Raw genomic sequence first — 19,896 nt, 5'->3', positions numbered from 1 at the left:
ATGGTCAAATGACTCGCCCTTCACAAGATAATGGCCCAACTTAAAGTTAAGCCCATTAACCTGATTTCATAAAAAACAAATTAACTTGCATTTATATAGTGCCGTACACATCCTTAGGGTGCCCCAAAGGACAGCAGCGTAAATTACTTCAAGTTTAGTCACTACATATTGCAGGCATACGTGGAAACTAATTTGTGCTCAACAAGGTTCCACAAACAAAAATAAGACAGACAATTCAACATTCCCGTTTGGAAAACAAAAGCAATATATCAAATGAATAATAAAAACTACTTCCAGAAGACCAGTGACAGACTGCACTAACATATACAGTTGAAATGATTGGCGACCGGAAATGCTTCAGGAAATCCTTCAGGAAATCATGAATATCAGAGATCGAATTCCAGCTCCCTCATATTGCCCATCTCAATAACTACTCCCACCCATTTCCACAAAGAATTACTGAAATAAAATTTAAAATAAGCAGAGAGAGAAAACAAAGGAAGATTGAAAGTTAATCATATGGAAAGATTATTGACTTGTGAATGTAAGACTTAACACTCATTAGACACAGAACAACGAGCTGGGAAATGGACCTGTTAATAGCAGTGTATTTAGTTTGACAGAAATACAATCACAGAAATACGAGTCAATGTCCATGTATGTGCAGTGCCTCATCAACCCAACAAAGTATTTACTCTTTCCTATATTTATCTTGTAACCAGAAAAGGCCCCAAACCGCTGCAGGATTCCCATAATGTTACTATTGACGCCTCCAAACGTGAACAAAGGGGCAATATAGCATGGTCAATGCACCAAATCTGCACATCTTTGGACTGTGGGAGAAAAGCAGAGCACCCAGAGGAAACCCACGCAGACACAGGGAGAACGTGCAAACTCCACATAGACAGTCATCCAAGGCCGGAATCAAACCCATGTCCCTAGCACTGTGAGGCAGCAGTGCTAACCACTGTGCCAAAGAACAAAGAAAAGTACAGCACAGGAACAGGCTCTTCAGCCCTCCAAGCCTGCGCCGACCATGTTGCCCGTCTAAACTAAGATCTTCTACACTTCCGGGATCTGCATCCCTCTATTTCCATCTTATTCATGTATTTGTCCCTGCTTCCAACACCTCCTCCGGCAACAAGTTCCAGGCACCCACTACCCTCTGTTAAAAAAAAAAAAAAAAAAACTTGCCTCGTACATCTCCTCTAAACCTTGTCCCTCGCACCTTAAGCCTATGCCCCTTAGTAATTCACCCCTCTACCCTGTGAAAAGCCTCTGACTATCCACTCTGTCTATGCCCCTCATAATTTTTTAGACCTCTTATCAGTTCGCCCCTCAACCTCCTTCGTTCCAGTGAGAACAAACAGTTTATTCAACCGCTCCTCATAGCCAATGCCCTCCATACCAGGCAATATCCTGGTAAATCTCTTCTGCACCCTCTCGAAAGCCTCCACATCCTTCTGGTAGTGTGGCGACCAGAATTGAACACTATACTCCAAGTGTGGCCTAACTAAAGGTTCTACACAGCTGCAACATGACTTGCCAATTCTTATACTCAATGCCCCGGCCAATGAAGGCAAGCATGCCGTATGCCTTCTTGACTACCTTCTCCACCTGTGTTGCCCCTTCTCAGTGACCCGTGGACCTGTACACCTAGATCTCTCTGTCAATACTCGAGGGTTCTTCCATTCACTGCATACATCCTACCTGTATTAGACCTTCCAAAATGCATTACCTCACATTTGTCCGGATTAAACTCCATCTGCCATCTCTCCGCCTAAGTCTCCAAACGGTCTAACTCCTGCTGTATCCTCGGACAGTCCTCACCACTATCCACAATTCCACAAACCTTTGCGTTGTCTGCAAACTTACTAATCAGACTAGTTACACTTTCCTCCAAATCATTTAGATATACTACGAACAGCAACGGTCCTGGCACTGAACCCAGCGGAACACCACTAGTCACAGCCCTCCAATCAGAAAAGCACCCTTTCATTGTTACTCTCTGCCTTCTATGACCTAGCCAGTTCTGTATCCATCTTGCCAGCTCACCTCTGATCCCGTGTGACTTCACCTTTTGTACCAGTCTGCCATGAGGGACCTTGTCAAAGGCCTTACTGAAGTCCATAAAGACAACATCCACTGCCCTACCTGCATCAATCATCTTTGTGACCTCCTCGAAAAACTCTATCAAGTTAGTGAGACACGACCTCCCACTGGAGGTTAACCATCTCAATCCAAGGACATGACTGCAGGAGTTCCTCAAGATGGTGCCCTGGACCCAACCAGCTTCAGCTGCTCATCAATGACCTTCCCTCCATCATGAGGTCAAAGCGAGGATATTTACTTATAATTTTAAAATATTCAGCACCATTTTCAACTCCTCAGATGCTGAAGCACCCCATGTCCATATGCAGCAAGAGTTGGACAACATTCAAGCTTGGACTAGTAAGTGGCAACATTAATGCCACAAGTCCCAGGCAATGACTATCTCCAACAAGAAAGAATCCAACCATCACCCCTTGACAATATACCATTACTGAATCCACACCAACATCTTCCTAGGGGTTACAATTGACCAGAAACTGAGCAGGGCCAGCGACAAAAGCAAGTCAGATGCTGTGAACTCCGTGGTGAGCAACTCCTGACTCCTTGAAGCCTGTCCTCCATTTGCAATGCACAAGTCAGGAGTGCTACGAAATACTCTCCATTTTTCTGGATGAGTGCCCCTCCAACAACACTCAAGGAGCTCAATGCCATCCAGGACAAAACCGACTGCTTGATTGTCACCACCGTCTTTAACATTTATCCTCTCCAGAAACAATGTAGCAGTGTATACCATATCCAAGATGTACTTGTGCTTGTATAGCATCTTTAATACAGTAAAACATCCAAAATACTTCACAAAAGACGTAAATAGAACATGACCACAGGCCACATAAGTAGATATTAGGTCAGATCACCGTAAGCTTGGCCAACAAGTCGGTTAAGGGTCCCCCTAGAGGAGAGAGAGGAAGAGGGGTTCAAGAATGTAATTGCAGAACTTGGGGACGAGGCAGCTGAAGGCAAGGCCGCCAATGGTGGCGTGATTGAAATCTCCAAACTTTAGAATTGGAGATGTACAGCTTTTTGTCAGGTTCTCGGGTGGAGGAGATTTCTAAGGGGGGAGCACAAGGGCAGAATTTGAAAACAAGGATGAGAAACCTATCAAGGCATTGATTAACTGGAAGCTGATGAGTCAGTGATCAGACGGGTGATGGGCAAGTAGAACCCCATACTACAGGCAGCAGTTTTGGATGACCTCAAGTTTATGGAAGGTAGAAAGTGGAGGCTGGCTATTGTTGAGAACCCTGCTAATGTTAGAGGTGCAAGTACCCCAAAACCCAAAAGGGTTCTTGTGGTGTATATTTTCAATTTGGTACAACACAGGTTCTTTGTAGCACAGTGGTTAGCACTGTTGCTTCACAGCACCAGGGCCCCGTGTTCGATTCCTGGCTTGGGTCACTGTCTGTGCAGAGTCTGCACGTTCTCCCAGTGTCTGTGTGAATTTCTTCCGGGTGCTCTGGTTTCCTCCCACAAGACCCGAAAGACGTGCTGTTAGGTGAATTGGACATTCTGAATTCTCCCTCAGTGTAGCCGAATAGGCGCCAGGGTGTGGCGACTAGGGGATTTTCACAGTAACTTCATTGCAGTGTTAATACAAGCCTACTTGTGACACTAATAAAGATTATTATTATATTTTCAATTTGGTATAATGTGATAAAAATGTGAAGCTGAGAGAATGTCTAGTCATTGTGTGAACAATTAATAAAAGAATATTTATTAACTTAAAATAAAAAAACACTACAAGAAAGACTACAATACACTACAACATGCCAGTAGACCAATGGCTACACATACATTATTGCAGGAAATTACATTATTGCAGGAAATTACCCCATAGTTCCAACTATCAACGATCCCTGAACACAAGAGATGCCCTTTTGTTCCCAAACAACATCCAATATTATATAACTCTACAAGCAAAATCCAAACAATTACCACGCAAGGTTATGTGGTCACATTTGGTAAAGCCATCTTCCGTTTCAGTGAAGCTGAAATCTGCTTGGTTTGAGTATTACCGTAGCAATAACTTGTTTTCAGGACAGTTTCTGCAGCTTGGTATAACTGATGGCAGGTGGATGTGTATTTGTCTCTTTCTTCCCTTTTAACACAATTTTTCCCTTTGATGTTATCCACCCTATGAAGTCGACTTTTTGCATGTACGTGTCAATTTCCTTATCTCCTTATACAAGGAAACATGTGCTGGCCTTGGAAAGGGTCCAGAGGAGGTTCACAAGAATGATCCCTGGAATGAAGAGCTTGTCACATGAGGCACAGTTGAGGACTCTGGTTTGCACTCTCTAGACTTTAGAAGGATGAGGGGGGGGATCTTCTTGAAACTTACAAGATACGGAGAGGCCTGGATAGAGTGGATGTGGAGAGGATATTTCCACTAGTTGTAAAAACTAGAACCAGAGGCTGCCTCAGACTGAAGAGACGATCCTTTAAAACTGAGATGAGGAGGAATTTCTTCAGCCAGAGAGTGGTGAATCTGTGGAACTCTTTGCCGCAGAAGGCTGTGGAGGCCAAATTACCGAGTGTCTTTAAGACAGATAGGTTCTTCATTAATACGGGGATCAGGGGTTATGGGGAGAAGGCAGGAGAATGGGGATGAGAAACAAATGAGCCATGATTGAATGGTGCAGCAGACTCGATGTGCTGAATGGCCTAATTCTGCTCCTATGTCTTATGGTCTCTCCACTTTGAAGTTACCTTTTCCAATCCCCATTGTTTTCCTCCGGTCACCCAGGTAAACATGCTTTTTTCACTGATATGCTCATTTGCATCTCACCATCTCTTCAGATATCGCCCTTTCTTTTATCCCAATTTTGTTTCTTTAATTTAAATTTTCCCCAATTCATAACACCATCAATGTGTTGGAATAGTCAACTTTTTGTTTGGAAAATGGAGGAGAGATTTGCAGCTAACATAAAACAAAATCTAAAAGTCTTTTGTCAGCATAGAAACATTGAAAGGATAGGTAGGGACAATTGGGGATCAAAATGTAGATTTATACATTCGAGGCAGGGGGTATGGCTGAGGTTCCAACTTTGCATCGGTCTTTACCAAGGAAGATGATGCTACAGAAGTCACAGTGAAAGAGGTGGTGAGAGATTGGATGGGCCAAATATTGATGAACAGGAAGTTTCAGAAAGGTTGGTTGATAAGTCACTATGAACGAATGGGATGCAGAAGAGACAGAGGGAAGGGAGGGTGGAAATTGCAGAGACTCTGGCACCTTCCAATCTTACTGAGATACGAGGAGATTAGTTGATAAGTCATTATGAACAAATGGGATGCAGAGGAGAGAGGGGGAAGGCAGGGTGGAAATTGCAGAGGCACAAATTGCAGAGGCACAGGCACCTTCTAATCTTCCTGAGATACAAGGAGATTAGTTGATAAGTCACTATGAAGGAGTGGGATGCAGAAGAGACAGAGGGAGGGGAGGGTGGAAATCGCAGACGTTCTGCCACCTTCCAATCTTCCTGAGATACAAGGGTGGTTCCAGGCAGCAGGAGATTTGCAAATGTTCTACCCTTGTTCAAAAAGAGTGTTAGGGTAATTTCAACAACTACAGGTCAGTAGGTTTAACTTTGGTGGTGGGAGGATTATTAAAACGATAGCCTGAGACAAAATTAAGTCATTTGGACAAATGTGGGTTAATTTTAACTGACTTGAATGAGGTGTTCAGTGAGGCAACAGAAGGTTAATGAGGCTAATGCAGTTGATATGATGTGTATGGGTTTCCAAAGGCATTTGATAAAGTGCCACATAACAAGATAGAAGCAAATTATTGCGGATGCTGAAATATGATACAGAAAATACTGGGCAATCGCAGCAGGTCTGACAGCATCTTTAGAGACAGAAGGGAGCTAACGTGTCGAGTCTTGATGGTTTTGACATCCAGACTCAAAACGTTAGCTCCCTTCTCTCTCCACAGATTCTGCCAGACCAGCACCTATTGTCCAGTATTTTCTGTTTGTGCCACATAACAGGTTTGTCAGCGAAGTTGATGCCCATGGATTATAAGGGACAGTGACAGCATGGCAAGAGTGGTAAACAGTTGCTTTCCAGACTGGAAGGTACAGTGCGGTTCCCCAAGGATCAGAACTTGGATCACTGCATTTACTGACCTGCATTAATGTCTTTTGCTTTGGTGTGTGGGACAGAGTTTCAAAATTTGCTGATGACACAAAATGTGGAAGCATTGTGAATTATGAGGTGGGGGGGGGGGGGGGGGGGGGCTAATGGAATGGACAGAGACCTGACAGATAGAATTTAATGCAGAAAGTGTGAAATTATATGCTTTGGTAAGAAAAACAAGGACAGACAATATGAATGGGTAAAATTTTAAGAGGGGCAGTGAAACAGAGGGACATGGGGTAATAGGTGCAGAAATCATTCAAGATGGTGGGTCAGGTGAAGAAAATGGTTAAAAAGGCAAATGGGATCTTGGGTTTTATAAATAGAGGCATATAGTTCAAGAGGAAGGCAGTCATGGTGAATCTTTATAAATGTGGTTTGGCCTCAACTGAAGTATCCTGATCAGCTACAGGTGCCACATTCTACAAAGGATTCAAATGCTTTATAGAGGGTGCATAAAAAATTTACATGCATGTTTCTGGGAATATTTCTACGCAAAGTCCTGTAAATGTCTTCTAGGGATATCAGCATGACATCACTAAGTGCATCATGTGATCCAGTCTTAGTTTCAATTCTCTTTGAGCAGAGCACACACACAGCTTTATACCTATGTATAACTGTTTCCCTGTGCCTGGCATTATTAAATGAACCCAGAACACTGATAAACATAGGAATTTCAGATATATTATACTATAGTATATGCAGTAAGAGTTAAAAGCCTGAGTTAGTAGTGTTTTAAAAGAATCCTGGGTTGAAAGACTTTGGGAGCTGGGGTGCAATTAAAGCATCGTAATAAGCTTGGGCAAATGTAATCTTGTTTGGATTAAGGGGACTCCCTGTGGAGTTAATTATTTTGATAAAATAATGTAATTACTGGCAGGAGCCAAGGTGTCAGGCATTTTGCAGGAAAGCACTTTTGTTGAATGTTAGTTGGAGATGTGAGCAGAAGTCAAGCATCTCAGTTCAGTTAAAGAGAGGTCTACAGAGAAGAGTGTGAACTGAAACAAGCTGAAGCAGCTTCTGAAGAAATACAGCCCGAGTTTCTGCATGGTTCTGACAGGATTCAGGTCTTTTCTTTAAAGCAGTTCAAAATATCGCTCTCAAAGTAGAGTATCCAGACACCTCTGTACAGCAGGTATTCCTGAGTGCTAACTGTATTTTAATAGTGGATTGAAAACAGAGGTTTTTTTAATGTGTTTGAATCATAGAATTATAGAATTTACAGTGCAGGAGGCCATTCGGCCCATCGAGTCTGCACCAGCCCTTGGAAAGAGCACCCTACCGAAGCCACACCTCCACCCTATCCCCATATTCCAGTAACCGCACCTAACCTTTTTGGATACTAAGGGTAATTTAGCATGACCAATCCACCTAACCTGCACATCTTTGGACTGTGCGAGGAAATCGGAGCACCCGGGAGGAAACCCATGCAGACACGGGGAGAACGTGCAGACTCCGCACAGACATTGACCCAAGCTGGAAATCGAACCCGAGACCCTGGAGCTGTGAAGCGACTGTGCTAACCACTGTGCTGCCCGGTCAAAGTTTGAGTGGGAATAGAGATCACAGTTAAGGATTACTGCATTCATTGTATTGATTAGCCTTGATTAAGGGGTAATTGCAAGCTATTTTTTAGTGTGATGTTAAAAATATTGTAATACTGTGTCAGTAATAAAGTTTGTTTAATATACCATCATCCTATTTCTTCCTGAAATCACTACTGGAGCGAGGTATCGTTCCTCCTAGTCTTACAAAATTAAGATAAAATATTGGGGTTCCGTCCAGTATCCTAGCCACTGTTGGGGTCTGGTCCAGGGTCCTAATAAAACATTTACCCAATCCTTTCTAAGAAACTGATGCCTTGTACATTTAAGAAGACCAAGGTATTATATAATTGCCTTTCTCTGCGCGGCATGGACAAGTTGGGCAGAAGGGCCTGTTTTCATGCTAAAAACCTCTTTGGTTGTATAACACAAGTGACTATGATATCAGCCATATGTTTTTAATTAATCCTAACAAAGTTTACAATAGCCTTGAATATATATTTCAAATGTATGAAATCCTGTGTCTCAGCCCATCAAGAGTTACCATTGCATGTTTATTAGGATTGACATTTGTCCAAGATATTGCATATCATGTGACAGGAAGAGTGGATTTTTGTGCTTGCAAAATAGGAGCACATTGCTAATAATAGTATCGGCTACCAAAACAGCAGTTTTACAAAGGAGTAAAACAGGTTGTAAATATTATCAACATTGGACGAACTCTTGCACAGAGATTTACAATCTTCATTGTCACACTTAATTGCAAACGTGGCTTGAGGAGATCAAAATAGTCCATAGATCCGATATACAGATGTGCATCTTTCATATGTATGTGTAAATACTGCAAATGTGAGAGGCACTGATCTTAAATGCACTATTAGATTAGATGCACCACTGTTTGAACTGTGCCCACGAATTTGCAAACCCCAGTATAAAATATTTCTGACAATCAGCAGTTCCTTTTACTGTAACAAGTTGAGAGATAATCTGCACCAAACAACTTTGCCCTGATTCCAATATATCCAATCAATAGAGTGTCTAATGCTGGTGCTTAATTTCCAGATTCAAAAGATTCATTAGGGCAGATTTTCAAGTTGGCATTCAGACATAAAACTGCTGTGATGATTTGTCCATTTTAGAATCCACCTCACTGTCATCTCCATCCAATCACAAATTATGTCTCCCCCACCAACTTCAAAACCTAAGCCGCATTATTGGCAACTTTACCTCTAGGGATATATTTTTCACAAGGGGTCGATTTTAAAACATTTGTATGGTTTTAATTTTAGGCCCAGCCACCCATGAGCTTTGCGGTGCTGCAGAACTTACAACTGCTCTTTTGTCACAGAAAATAAAATCAAGGATAGCAAAGCCCCCCCCCCCCACAAAAAAAAAGAAATTCTGATTTACTTCACACCACTTCCATTGGCCGTCAACTACATTCTCTTCGCCATCTCCCTGGTTTCCCCATTTTACAAAGTTGAGAGTTGGACCTTTTTAAATAAAAAAAGCTTCTGAGCTATGGTTATGAGGACCGTTTGTTGCAAGAGGCTATTCATTGCCAACAGCATCCCTATTTTGCTGCAGGCCACACTATGTGGTTAGGCACATGAAAAGGGCTTGGTGTCTGGCCAGTAAATTTTAAATCAGAAAATGCTGGAAACACAACGTCGTCAGGCAGCAACCAACCGCCAGGAGACAAGATCAGAGTTGACCTTTCCACAGAACAGTTGGGATGAACAGGCTAAAACCTGAAACAACCCCCACTGTTCTCCCCAGATGCTGACTGACCCATCGAGAGTTCTCAGATCTCCAACATGTGCATTCTTCTGAACATTCAAAAAAAAAGGTCTTGGGCGTGTAGGCCCTTCAATGAAAATCTTAGAATCATTGTGGAAATGTATTAAGTACCAATGAATGGGTTACTTAAACGCCCTGAAATTCTGGCCGGACACCATTTTCTTTTAAATTAAGGGGCAATTTAGCAATCCACCTAGCCTGCACATCTTTTTGGGTTGTGGGGGCTAAACCCACGCAGACACGGGGAGAACGTGCAAACTCCACACGGACAGTGACCCAGAGCCGGGATCGAACCTGGGACCTCGGCGCCGTGAGGCAGCAGGGCTAACCCACTGTGCTGCCCTGTGGCTCCGCGGACACCATAGATGTTCTGCAACTTGGAGCCAATTTCAATTGGTCAGAGCTTCCCAAGGACTACCTCAGTGCCTGCATTCAAATCATCGGAGTCTTATGCCGAAGTGAGACTGAAGTGAAAGTACAATCGAATACTGAAGGTGATGTCTCAAAAACGGAAAACTTCGGCACTGGCTCCAATTGTTTTCTGATTTTTCAAACGCATAAACATTACAAACTAGCTCGTCACAGTTAAAACGTCAGAATTGATCGTCAGCAATGGCAAATTGCCTTTCATCGCCTGTGACAAGACAACCTTTTCAGAATGATACACTTGTTGTTACCACCAATGTTATACTTGGTTGGCCGATTTGTTTTGTAGCCAATCTCCAATTTATTACAAAGGGATGAGAGATAAATGGCTTGCGAGGGGAATTAAATATTTATCCCAGCTGGGTTTTCGAGAACACAAACACAGTCCATTTGCTTCACGGTGATTGAAAGCCTGCCCCCCGGTTGCAACTGGTTCAATGTTTCCAAGTCGCGGTTAACACAGAATTCTCTCCCCAAACCAACTTATTCTGAGCGATGTTACAATCTGAAACAAACTTGCACCCATGAAGTGAAAATGTTGACTCCGAAAGACGAAGTGACACTTTTAAACACAACGCTTCGCTGATGCCGACTTGACCCACGATCCCAGTGCACCTCCAAGAGGGACTTTCTGATCGAGACATTGACTGATGCCCTGGCCTGACTAATGCACAGATTCCTGCCCATTTTACATTGAAGGTAAACCAGTCCCCGGGCTCCAAATCCTGCGGATCCACCAGGAACGCGCCGCCCCGCCCTGTTGTTGAGAGATGGGTAGCACAGCTTTGGCCAGATCGCAGGGGGTGGGGGCGGAAATTTCAATCACCATTGATCGGTGGGCGAAACCAGATGCGCCCCGGCAATATTTCTTCTAAAGGACAGAAGGTCGGCATTGAGCCCCTGGAATGAACAATCCGGCAGATTTCGGGCAGGCGTGAAGGGCATCTGCGCGATGTTAACCAGCCCCGACTCATTGTAAACCTCCATTCACAAAAAAACCGATCAATGGCATGACACTCGAAACCTTTCACATTCCCACTGAAGCCCCAGCAGCACTACAGCCCTTCCCCAATAGCCCGACAGCCCCCACAGCAGCCCGACAGCCCTGGAGCAGCAGCCCCCTCCCGCACCTGCCCCCCCCCCCCAGCAGTCCTAAACCCCGTCACCCCAGGAGCCCTAAAGCCCCCCCCCCCCCCAACTCCCTCGAAGCCCGAATGCCCCAAACACCCCCCCATCCCCCCACACACACCCCCCACTCCCACACACACACCCAATCCCCCCCCCCCCACACACACCCATCCCCATACACTTCCCCCCATCCCCACACACCTCCCCAGCAGCGCTGCACCTTATACCCTAAGGTCTGGTCTGATTATTGTAATGGGCGTCAATGGAACTATTGACACGTTCACGTTTGTTTAACGCCGCCGCTTATTGCACATTTCTTTTCTTTAATCCTCTCCCCCCCCCCCAAAAAAAGGGGGGGGGTGTTGGGGTTCAACCCTAAATTGATGTGTGTCTGCCCTGCTGAGATGTGGCGGTAACATCCAGACTGCCCTGATGGGTGGCTCCACCCAATTGAAAGAAAATCAAACCACCCCGCTTCCTGGGGGCGGGGGGAAAGCGGGTGTTTTGTTGGGTTTAATTTTAATAATTAACAGAGAGGAATGTTTCCGATCCACTCATCTGATCGGTTTGCCGATCGGCGCCAAGAATGGATCGATCGGTCCTCAAACTTCACCCAACTCTTGACGTCCATGACCAGGATTGCAGAGGCTCCCAGCTCCGGGCAGACACAGAGCAGGCAACGGCAGCCAAAATATAAAATAAAATCTCCCTCTGGTGCAGTATATTCCAGATACGGCGTCGAGGTAAATGGCCAAGCTTTGTCTGTCCCCACACCACCCACCCCCCCCCCCCCCCAACACACACACACACACACACACAAGGGGGGGGGGGGGGGTTCAATAAAGGAAGGACACAGAACAGTGGCTGTCAGACCCACATATTGGAAGGGGCTGGTAGAAAGACAAAAAGCCGAGGCGAAAAGCAAACGGGAAAAAGAGGCAGAAAAAGGAAGGGGGTGATTCTTATTTTGCTTGGGGAGGGGGGGGGGCCGGATTGGGGGGTTCAATAAACAAGATTCGTGGCGGGCTGGCGGGGGCGGGGGGCGTTATATGGGCAATAAAAAGGCGGCGAGACCACAAAGCAAAGAGAAGACACGGCAAGGGCATTTTGAAAGGAACAAGGGGAGCTGAGTGGAGACGGCGACAGAGAGAGAAACAGAGAGAGAGAGACACAGAAACTGAGATAGACGCACAGAGACAGAGAGAGTGACAGAGAATGAATGAAAATCGCTTATTGTAAATGAAGTTACTGTGAAAAGCCCCTAGTCGCCACTTTCCAGCGCCTGTTCGGGGAGGCTGGTACGGGAATTGAACCGTGCCACTGGCCTGCCTTGGTCTGCTTTCAAAGCCAGCGATTTAGCCCAGTGTGCTAAACCACTGGAAAGAGAATGACAGAGAGACACACACACATACAGAGAGGCACATAGACACACACACACAGAGACACAGACACACAGAGAGAGAGACACACACACACACACAGATACACACAGGGATACAGAGAGACACAGGCACACACACAGACATACAGAGAGAGAGACACACACACACACATACACAGATACACACAGGGATACAGAGAGACACACACACACACATACAGAGAGGCACATAGACACACACACACACAGAGACACAGACATACAGAGAGAGACACACACACACATACAGAGAGGCACATAGACACACACACACACAGAGACACAGACGTACAGAGAGAGAGACACACACACACAGGGATACAGAGAGACACAGACACACACAGACATACAGAGAGAGAGACACACACATACACAGAGACACACAGGGATACAGAGAGACACATAGACACACACACAGACATACAGAGAGACACACAGAGATACAGAGAGACACATAGACACACACAGACATACAGAGAGACACAGAGATACAGAGAGACACAGAGATACAGAGAGACACAGAGATACAGAGATACAGAGAGACACAGACACACACAAACAGAGGCACAGAGAGGAAAATGGAGAAAGGTAGAGCAATAAGACAGAGAGAAGCAGAGAGAGAGGGCGAGCTGCTGTCCGCCTGCACCGTTATTGAAGCGCTAACACTGTTATTGATGGTGGTGGGTGCCTCGGTTCTCCTCAGTGTTCCCCCTCCCTCCCCATTTCACTCTCGTCACCAACTTCACTGCAATTCCACACATATATAATATATATATATATATTTAAAATCACACACAGCGGTGGTTGGGGGGGGGGGGGGGGGTAGAGACGGTCAGCCGGCAGCTCGCTCGCTTACTCACCCACACCGTATTTCTCATGGTCCGTCGGTATCCACATTGTCGACCCTGGTGTACACGATGGTAAGCAGTTTGTTTATATATTGTTTTTAACGGCCCAGCGATAAAAGTTGTCCCCCTGAGCGCGCCCGACTTCTCCAGCACTTTCTCCGCGGGACCATTGTTCAGCCCCTCTGGACGGGCAGAGGAACCCGGGCAGCCGGGCGGGCGCGCGCGGGGGCTGCCGGGAGTTGTAGTCCAGGGTCGGAGGGGGGAACTGCGGCGGCGGTCGGTTCTGGGGGCTGTAGTTCGGAGGAGAAAGGGGGCGGGGGCCGCGGGAGTTCGCCACCGCCGGCCCGATCTCGTGCGCAGGCGCGAAAGGGGGGGTGAAAAGAACTACAGCCTTCCCAGAGCGCACCGCGGAATCCACCGCGTCATTGCCAGCATCGCGAGCCGATTGGTGGCACAGCGGATTGTCATGGTTACCAGGCAGAGGCTCCTCCCCCGCCCACTGGGTCCTGTCATGGCGGCGGTGGGGATGGCGGCTGTGGAAGGTGGGGGACATCTTACGATTGCGTTGATTCCACTTGCTCCTTTTCAGTGAGAGGGGGGAGCAGCCGCGCATAATTTTTGGTACTAATGGACGACATTAAGCCACGGCGCCAAACAGGCCATGGCCAACCCTTGGCTCCTTTTAACACAGCAGAAGCAGTTACACTCAAGGCAAAACCGGCTGCTCGGCCTGTTCCAGCGCTAAGGTGGCGGAATATCCCGGAGTTATTGGGCTATTGAGAAGCTGGGGGTAGGTGTGGGTGACCTGTAGAGCAGCACAACCCAGCACAGAATACAATAGTTGAGGTGGGTTAGGGATGAACACCCAAAAATCTGAGGTCATTACCTCCCAAGATCTAGCTGGCGTTCATTCGGTGTTGAGAGAACATGGGTGGTGATAAATGGGTATTTTTCTGGATGGCAAGATGTAAGTGGTGGGACGGCCACAGGGTTGGTCCTTGGGGCCCCAACTATTTACGATCCATATAAATGACTTGGATACAAGGGCGACACGGTAGCAAAGTGGTTAACAAGTGATGTCACTAAAATAGGTGGGACAGTAAGTTGCAATGAGGAAATAAGAACCTTTGGGGGTGCACTGGTAGAGAGGGGTCTGGGTGTCCTCGTGTGCGAGTCTCAGAAAGCTAGCCTGTAGGTACAGCAGGTAATAAGGAAAGTGAATGGCATGTTGGCATTTATAGCTAAAGGAATAGAGTATAAAGGTAAGGAAATGTTGCAACTGTACGAGGCAATGGTGAGACCACACCTGAAGTAATTTGCACAGTTTTGGTCCCCTTATTTGAGGAAAGATGTAGTGGTATTGGAGGTAGTTCAGAGGAGGTGCACTAGGTTGGTTACAGCAGAGATGAGAGATTTGTCTTATGAAGAGAGGTTGAGGAGTTTTTGGCCTATGCACGCTAGAATTTAGAAAAATGAGGGGAGGTCAAATTGAGCTATTCAAGATGATAAAATGTATGGATAAAGTAGACGTGGAGCAAATGCTTCCTGTTGTGGGGCATTCTAGAACAAGAGGTTACGGCCTCAGGATTAGGGAGCGCAAATTTAAAACATATGAGGAGAAACTACTTCTCACTCAGGACAGTTTATTTCTGTTCTATTTAGTTGATTAGCCCTATAATACATCATGAATCTGGAATTCACTACCTCAGTGTGGTGGATGCTGGAATCATGAGAAAATTTAAGAAGGAGTTGATATTTATTGTCACGTACCGAAGTACAGTGAAAAGTATTTTTCTGCAGCCAAGGGAATGTACATAATAGACAAAAGAATAATTGACAGAGTACATTGACAATAGTACATCAACAAATAGTGATTGGTTACAGTGCGGAACAAGGCCAAACAAGAACAGCACAGGGCGTCGCGAATAGTGTTCTTACAGGGAACAGATTAGTCCAAGGGAGATATGTTGAGGAGTCTAGTAGCCGTGGGGAAAAAGCAGTTCCTATGTCTGGATGAAATGAAAATGAAATAAAATGAAAATCACTTATTGTCACAAGCAGGCTTCAAATGAAGTTACTGTGAAAAGCCCCTAGTCGCTACATTCCGGCGCCTGTTTGGGGAGGCTGGTACGGGAATTGAACCCGCGCTGCTGGCTGCCTTGGCCTGCTTTAAAAGCCAGTTATTTAGCCTTGTGCTAAACCAGCGGGTCTTCAGACTTCTGTATCTTCTGCCTGATGGAAGGGTTTGGAAGAGGGCAAAGCCTTGGTGTGAGGGGTCTTTGATAATGCTGTCTGCCTTTCTGAGGCAGTGGGAGGTGTGTACAGAATCAATGGGAGATGGCAAGCTTGTGTGATACATTGGGCTGAGTTCACCACACTGCGGTTTCTTGGACTGTGCAAGTGCAATACCAAGCTGTAATGCAGCCCGATAGGGTGCTCACTATGGCACATCTGTAGAGGTTTGTGAGAGTCAATGCAGACATGTCGAATTTCTTTAGCTTCCTTTGGAAGTAGCGACGTTGTTGTGCTTTATTGACTGATGCATCAATGTGAGTGGACCAGGATAGACTTGGTGATGGTGACCCCCAGGAACTTAAAGCTATCGACCATCTCCACTTCGGAGCTATTGATGTAGACAGAGGGGGGCGGGGGGTGTTGTGCTGCGCTTCCGGAAGTTGCTGATCAGTTCCTTGGTCTTTCCAACATTTAGAGAGTGGTTGTTTTTGGTACACCATGGAACCAAGTCATCTATCTCCTGTAGTCTGATTTGTGGTTGTTTGAGAAACGACCCACCACAGTCGTATCATCTGCAAACGTATAGATTGAATTGGAGCTGAATCTTGCCACTCAGTCGTGTGTGTATAGGGAGTACAGTAGAGGACTGGGCATACATCCTTCCGGGGCCCTGGTTTAGAACATAGAACATACAGTGCAGGAGGAGGCCATTCGGCCCATCGAGTCAGCACCGACCCACTTAAGCCCTCACTTCCACCGTCACCCAATAACCCCTCCTAACCTTTTTGAAGATTTAAGGGCAGTTAGCATGGCCAATCCACCTAACCTACACATCTTTGGACTGTGGGAGGAAACCAGACCACCCGGAGGAAACCCACGTAGACACGGGGAGAACGTGCAGACTCCGCACAGACAGGGACCCAGCGGGGAATCGAACCTGGGACCCTGTCGTTGTGAAGCCACAGTGCTATCCACTTGTGCTACCCTGCTGCCCCTAAATTCACGGTGTTGAGGACTATTGTGGAGGAGGTGTTGTTACCTATCCTGACAGATTGAGGTCTGTTTGTGAGGAAGTCAAGGGTCCAGCTGCACAGGGAGGGGTCAAGTCAAAGGTTGCAGAGTTCGGTTATTAGTCTTGTTGGGATAATGGTGTTGAAGGCGGAACTGTAGTCTCTGAACAGCAGTCTGACACGGGTGTCCTTGTTGTCGAGATATCCGAGAGTTGATTGTAGGGCCAGAGAGGTAGCGTCTGCTGTGGATCATTTGCCGTGGTAGGCAAACTGCAATGGATCAAGACCATCTGGGAGGCTGGCGTTGATCTGTCTCATGACTAGCCTCTCGAAGCATTTCATGATAACAGACATCAGGGCCACCGGTCGGTAGTCGTTGAGGCAGGCTACCTTCTTCTTTGGTACTGGTAGTCTTATGGTGGAGAAGTGAGGTGTTGAAGATATCTGAATACACTCGCCAGCTTGATCAGATCGTCGGGGTGGGTGCTCCAGCCCCAGAGATTCCACCTGGCCTTGCTTTGTAGCCTGTGATCTCATGTAAGCCCTGCCTTGGACATCTTGGGTTTGTGTCGTTGGCCTGGGACTCTAGTTTGATCCGGTATTTTCTTTTGGTGTCCCTGATGACTTTCCGTACGCGTACCTGGATTTCTTATGTAGGTCAGGGTCGTCAGACTTGAACACCTCCGTCCAGGACTTTAGCAGGGAGTGGACCTTTTGGTTGAACCAGGGTTTCCGACTGGGAAACACCCATATTGTCGCCTTTGGTACACAGCCCTCGACACACTTACTGATGAAGTCTGTGACGGTGGTTGCATACTCGTCCAGGTTAGCTGCCGCGGCCTTGAATATTGACCAGCCCACAGACTCCAAGCAACCGTGGAGAGTGTCCTCTGATGCCTCAGACCAGCACGCTTGAGTTGCTGTTTGTAAGCCGGATGTAGGAGTACCGACTTGTGATCGGATTTGCCAAAGTGTGGTTGGAGAATGGAGCGACAGATTTAGACAGGTTTTTAATTGGTAATGGGTTAAAGAGGTATGGTGAACAGGCAGGATGGCGGAGTTGAGGCCATTATGAGATCAGCCATGATCGTATTGAATGGTGGAGCAGACTCGAGAGGCTAAATTGCCTACTCTTGCTCCTAGTTCGTATGTTCTAAGAAAGAACTATTCTGTCTTATTCCACCTTCCAGCTCTTGGTAGGTAACAGCACCTCAATCACAAATCTGGTGTTCTTGATTAATAAGTAAGGCATCAGGGATTATGGGCAGGAGGATGAGGAACTGGTGGAGCAGACCTGATGGGCCGAATGGCTTAATTCTGCTCCAATATCTTTTTTAGTTTTTTTAAAAATTTAGATTACCCAATTAATTTTTTCCAATTAAGGGGCAATTTAGCATTGCCAATCCACCTAGCCTGCACATCTTTGGGTTGTGGCGATGAAACCCACGCAAACATTGGGAGTATGTGCAAACTCCACACGGACTGTGACCCAGAGCCGGGATCGAACCTGGGACCTCGGTGCCGTGAGGCTGCAGGGCTAACCGACTGCGCCGCCGTGCTGCCCTCTGCTCCTATATCTTATGGCCTTATGGTGGCCATGACAGAAGGAGCATATGAAATCAAACAATGTACACAATTTGGCTGTTAGACCCTCCCTTACCATTCAGTACACTCATGATTGGCCTTTTCCGCCTTGTTGCACTCTCGCCATATCCCTTGATTTTCTCCGTATCCAATTATTTATCTGTCTTGAATATACACAATGACTGGACAGCCACACTTTTCTGGGGTAGAGAATCCTAAAGGTCGCAGAAGCTCCTGGATGTCTAACTTTTAAATGATATCTAATCAGCTTGCACTGGCATTTGCAAAAGTACAGTTTGCAACAATCTCATTACTTAGTTATCTATTAGATTTTGGTAGCTTTGAGTTGCTTTTGTGTAAAAGTTCTCCCATTCTGTTCCCAGTCAGTTTCTGTACCTGCCACTGATGCAATCAATGATACAAAGCTGCAGTGAGACTTGGCAGAATAGAATTTGAGATAAATTGCGAATTGCAACACTACATTCATTGGACACAAACAGCCACAACTTGATAAAGTCTATGAAGGATGGTGAGTGGCTATCAAAGATAAATTTTATGTACCATACAGCTTCATTGCAAAGAGAGAAAGGAAGAGATCTCCAGAGTCCCAGATTGGGCTGGTTTAACTCAGTGGGCTAGACAGCTGCTTTGTGATGCAAAACAAGGCCAGCAGCGCGGGTTCAATTCCCATATCAGCTTACCCGAACAGGCGCCGGAATGTGGCAACGAGGAGCTTTTCAAAGTAACTTGATACTTGTGACAGTAAAAGATTATTATAATTATTCCTTAAATTGATAGCAAATCATTGAGATCCACCCTCTCTCTCTCTCCCCCCCCCCCCCCCCCCCCCTCAGGAAGATTTAGAAACATTTGAATGCTTATAAAAAGAACGGATTCCCTGGTTTGCCTTTTTAAAGAAAAAAGTTTTTTGAGTCCAAATGTGTTGCAATTATAGCTGAGGTGAATTAACATGGGTGTTACCGAGTGTACCGTCTACAGTCTTTAACATTAGTCATTTATTTTCAACCAAATGTGGAATTAGGACTCAATGAAAGAAACTAAATAGCTATGAATACCAAAATGAAGCCTATTTTTGTAACATAGTTCATTTCAGTGTACTTGAAGTGAACCTTATTTTTGTTTTCTGTCATTGTGTTGTTTATGGCCTGATTTTCATTTATTTTACAAGTATTGGCATAGCTAATAATTAAATGGGAAGCTGTGTCATACAACAGAAAGAGTCTGATTAAATCCCAGGTTTATGCTGAGTTCCCTGATCCAGCTTTATACTGCTACAGTTTTACTCCGACTCTTGGTTTTAAGAGGTGAAGAAATAGCCAAATTGCTTTGATTGCAATCTCATGACATTTGCTGGAAATTCAACTCAAATGGCCAATGGTCAAATAGTCTGCTGATTCTCTCGTTGATGAATAAGATCTGTTGGTTTAAAGTACTAACTGGCTTCCCATGGAACAATAGGCCAGCAAAGAGCTAATGTCATCAGGAGGAAGGAGTAGAGAAAATTGTTCAGTGATTTTTAAAAAGTTATTAAAATCAGAACTTATTGGTAGCTATTCATGTAACTCTTTAACTGGGACTATCTTTTCAAATTCCAATTTCCTTCCTTTCCTGGTGGCCTCGGGATCTGTTTT

At 45.6% G+C, this 19,896-nt stretch overlaps 2 protein-coding genes across 9 annotated transcripts in view; one reads left to right on the top strand and one right to left on the bottom strand.

Annotated features, from left to right (window-relative positions):
- The window catches only part of LOC140396552 (dedicator of cytokinesis protein 4-like), a 458,932-nt gene extending 445,326 nt beyond the window's left edge, over window positions 1–13,606 (bottom strand). For all 6 annotated transcript variants that reach the window (XM_072485296.1, XM_072485300.1, XM_072485297.1 and 3 more), the window contains exon 1: window positions 13,428–13,606. In XM_072485296.1, coding sequence (XP_072341397.1) covers window positions 13,428–13,464 — 37 coding nt within the window. In that variant the 5' untranslated portion in view covers window positions 13,465–13,606. The remainder of the gene's footprint in view (window positions 1–13,427) is intronic.
- A 259-nt stretch (window positions 13,607–13,865) lies between these two features.
- The window catches only part of znf277 (zinc finger protein 277), a 70,539-nt gene continuing 64,508 nt past the window's right edge, over window positions 13,866–19,896 (top strand). For 2 of the 3 annotated variants that reach the window (XM_072485305.1, XM_072485302.1), the window contains exon 1: window positions 13,866–13,957. In XM_072485305.1, the coding sequence (XP_072341406.1) occupies window positions 13,882–13,957 (76 nt within the window). In that variant the 5' untranslated portion in view covers window positions 13,866–13,881. Of the gene's footprint in view, window positions 13,958–18,627; window positions 18,774–19,896 lie in introns of all 3 variants that reach the window. The other variant, XM_072485303.1, reaches the window with a different exon arrangement.

This window comes from Scyliorhinus torazame, chromosome 19, assembly GCF_047496885.1.
Source record: "Scyliorhinus torazame isolate Kashiwa2021f chromosome 19, sScyTor2.1, whole genome shotgun sequence".
In the NCBI taxonomy this organism is placed as follows: domain Eukaryota; kingdom Metazoa; phylum Chordata; class Chondrichthyes; order Carcharhiniformes; family Scyliorhinidae; genus Scyliorhinus; species Scyliorhinus torazame.
This window is presented reverse-complemented; position numbering and strand designations above follow the sequence as displayed.